The following is a 3,353-nucleotide window of genomic DNA, read 5'->3' as shown; positions in this document are numbered from 1 at the left end:
GATTGGAGAGAAGTGGACCTTAGAAGCTCTCCTGATATTTGGAGGAGGAGATTCAAAAGGGTATGGGTATCCATGCATTTGTTTAAGCTAAATGTGGTCTCATTGAGGGTATTGGCAAAGAAGTTGCCTATGAAAGATCGGATAAGTTTTGTGAAGCTTTCTCCTATGTGTCTCTTCTATAGAAGGGAAGAAGAGTTGGTTAAGCATCTAATGTGGGATTGCAGGTAAGTTAAGAAATGTTGGTGGAAGATCTCCAGCTTACTCGAGAAGGCAGGTATGCATTAGAGAATTGGGTGGAAATAGGCCATTTTTGGAGATTGAGCAAACCTTAATGATGTATCTTATAGAGTTTGGGCTATCATAAGAGGGATTACATGAGAGCAATATGGAACTATAGGAACGTCACCCTGTTTGGCAGGTAGAATTATATTGGTGTTCTTGATTTTGTAATTGAGCATTTTCATGTTGAGATTATAGCTCTTCTAGGGCTATTGGGTTAAAAAGACCCAACTGTGGGCGGCAAACATAAGGAAAGTGCTTCTAAAGCTACACTAGTATCTCGTCAAGATTATGTCTAATAATATTATCTAATATTTTATATTTAAAAAATTGCTTATGGAGATACCATGGTTGATAAAATGTTTTTAAGTGTAGCCTTAGGCCAGAGGACGTTATGTGGAAGGGTCGTAAAGGAAAACTAATTTGAAGGGCCAAGGCGTCTAATTTGCACACTAACTGAACTCAAGGAAGATAGCCTATGATGACGAGGCAGCGTTAACTCTCTCCTAAAGAGGGGGGGGGGGCGGGGGTGAGATGAGGAAGGTTATTGGCCAAGGAGTCTATCCACACGCAAGGGGGCGACACGTGGCATGCTGAGAGAAAGAGGATCTAATCTTATCATGTTGCCTGAGGAACGCAGATGAGCGAGAAGCGGCAGCAGCGGAGGCGGCAGAAGAAGAAGCAGAAGAAGCATCAGAGAGGTGTGTGATTGTGAAGACGCGATGGCCGCAGCCCAGGCAGCTCTGGCCTTGCCCTCCTCCATTTCCACCTGCGACTTCCAAGGCCTCAAGGCCAGCAAGACCAGCATTGTCTCCTCCTCCTCCATTCCTGTATGATGTTTCCCCTCCCCCCCCCCCCCAATGCCTTGTACGGACGGCTTTCTTAATGGTGCTTCACTCCCTTTCTCCGCTTCTGTCCATAATGGTGGAACTTAGCGCTTTGCTTTCTTGCTTTGCAGGCGTGCTTGCCCTCTCTGCGAGTGCAAGGCAAGGGAGCCCTTGGTGCGCGCTGCGACTTCATTGGCTCTCCAACTAACCTGGTACGTTTCAGAGAGAGAGCGCGGGTCTCATTTTGTGTAATGTCCTGAAGAGTTCATGTAGCGTAATAGACACATCACAGTAATTGTGACGAGCTATTGCCTGGGAGGCACGGTATATTTGGTTAGGTGTGGTTGAAGCAGAAGAACTGAAGGCATCCATCTTGGCCGGCAATCCTCCGCTTTTACTCTTTTCTTTTAATTTTCCCCACAGTATTTCACACGATGAGCTTCTGTTTAAGACGCAACGCATACTTAGCTTAGATGTGATGAGGGGACAGACACTATGGACCTTCACCCAACCCCAGCCCGGTAACGAGGTATGCGAGCCCTCCCTCGCAGAAGTTAATGATGTAAATAATGACGTTGTCCTGCGAGCTCATTATGTTGTCAATATTCACATTGTAGCAATTTTAACTGGAGCTTCTCTAAAACTTCTTGAATGTCTACATAGTTAGGCGTCTCTGGGCATTCCTGCCTTGTACGGAAGCGCTGCAATGTTAGTCCAACTAATGAATCCAGCACTACCCCTGATGGCTCCGCTTCTGCGTGTGGCAGATCATGGTGGCTTCCACAACAGCGATGCTATTCGCAGGGAGGTTTGGACTGGCCCCTTCGGCGAACCGGAAGGCCTCGGCAGGCCTGAAGCTGGAGGATCGTGACTCCGGCCTGCAGACCGGCGACCCTGCCGGCTTCACCGGCACAGACACCCTCGCCTGCGGTGTCATGGGCCATGTCATCGGTGTTGGCGTGGTCCTGGGCCTGCGCTACCTGGGTGCCATATAAGGCTTCTTCACTTCCTGTAAACGGAATCGAGTGTTTTTCTGTACAAACAGTTTATTCAATTCAGAAGGAATGTTGTAACTATACTCTCAAAGTCTCTCGAATTCGAAACCTGTGATTTGCCCGGGCCTTTGCATTTGGGACGTTCGCAATGGCTTACTTGTTTATGTAGCCCCCATTGAATTCCACCATCTGATCTTCAGACCTTAATTTCCTGGGCCATAATGAAATTATTTTGGAATTTTGATCTGTCATTTGGCCAGTGTATTCTCATCAGTGTGTATGGCATCCAAGGTAATCTCCAGGCACTGCAGTATTAAGGTCTTTATCGATCCAATTTGATGAAGGAAGCAGTTGCAAATATCTTGGGATCTCAGTATTTTGCCATGGCAGATGATGTCTTTATATGATGCCGTTAATTCGAAGTTGAACGATCTTGGGTAGTACAATCGAAGCGCCTCCCCGCGGGGCAGTCAATGACCTTGAAATCATATACTATACAAACTCTTCCAAAGTCACTTCCGAGAAGGATATACTGGTTTGCGATCGCATTAATAGTAAATTCCCCTGAGTCTAGACGTGCAATCAAGGACTATGAATGCTTGGTTCCTTTGATGTATTTATGCCTCACGAAATGAAAGTACCAATTTAAAACTTTTAATTGGACAGAGAAATGAGCACAAAAACTGATAGTAGAATGGACAAAATTGTTTAGGCAGAGCGACGGGTATCAGACCAAAAGGGAAAACTGAAGAGAAGTATAGGGTCCCTAACACACTTATAAATATCTGTTTATGCATTATGAAAGGGATCATAAGTTTTTGAATGAAGACAATTATCCTGATTATAAATGACCCAAGTTTTTTCCCTTAGCACTACAATAGTTGTTGGTATTATGCATCATGTTGGATAATAAATCTATGGATCAAGATGATCACACGACAATGAAGAATCCCCTCCTATGCATGGTGAAGGTGTTAGGTGTGACCGTGCGAATAATTTCCTCAACTTCCTCGCACAACACACACTGTGCACCAGCATTTGCAGATGGGAGTGAACCTAAGAATTTGCAAAGTTGTGCTAAACCTTGAGATATCTCAAGAAATGAAGATGTAGCAAAAATGAAGTGATATTTGATGAGTCTACACACTATTAGGATGCTGATTTATATATGATCTATTCATCATAGAACAGATAATAAGGTAACGGATATAGGAAACTATTTATAACAGAGTACTCGTCATGCATTATAAAT

At 44.5% G+C, this 3,353-nt stretch overlaps 1 protein-coding gene across 1 annotated transcript; it reads left to right on the top strand.

Moving 5' to 3' along the window:
• Window positions 1-897: 897 nt before the first annotated feature.
• PSAK (photosystem I subunit K) lies at window positions 898-2,347 on the top strand. Its single transcript, XM_087691500.1, has 3 exons — window positions 898-1,109; window positions 1,238-1,318; window positions 1,874-2,347. The coding sequence occupies exons 1-3, from the start codon at window positions 1,002-1,004 to the stop codon at window positions 2,099-2,101; spliced, it is 417 nt and encodes a 138-aa protein (XP_087547626.1). The 5' UTR covers window positions 898-1,001; the 3' UTR covers window positions 2,102-2,347.
• The last annotated feature ends 1,006 nt before the right edge of the window (window positions 2,348-3,353 follow it).

Source organism: Lygodium microphyllum, chromosome 13, assembly GCF_053477565.2.
Source record: "Lygodium microphyllum isolate KBCC chromosome 13, Lygodium_microphyllum_v1.1.10, whole genome shotgun sequence".
Taxonomy (NCBI): Eukaryota; Viridiplantae; Streptophyta; class Polypodiopsida; order Schizaeales; family Lygodiaceae; genus Lygodium; species Lygodium microphyllum.
This window is presented reverse-complemented; position numbering and strand designations above follow the sequence as displayed.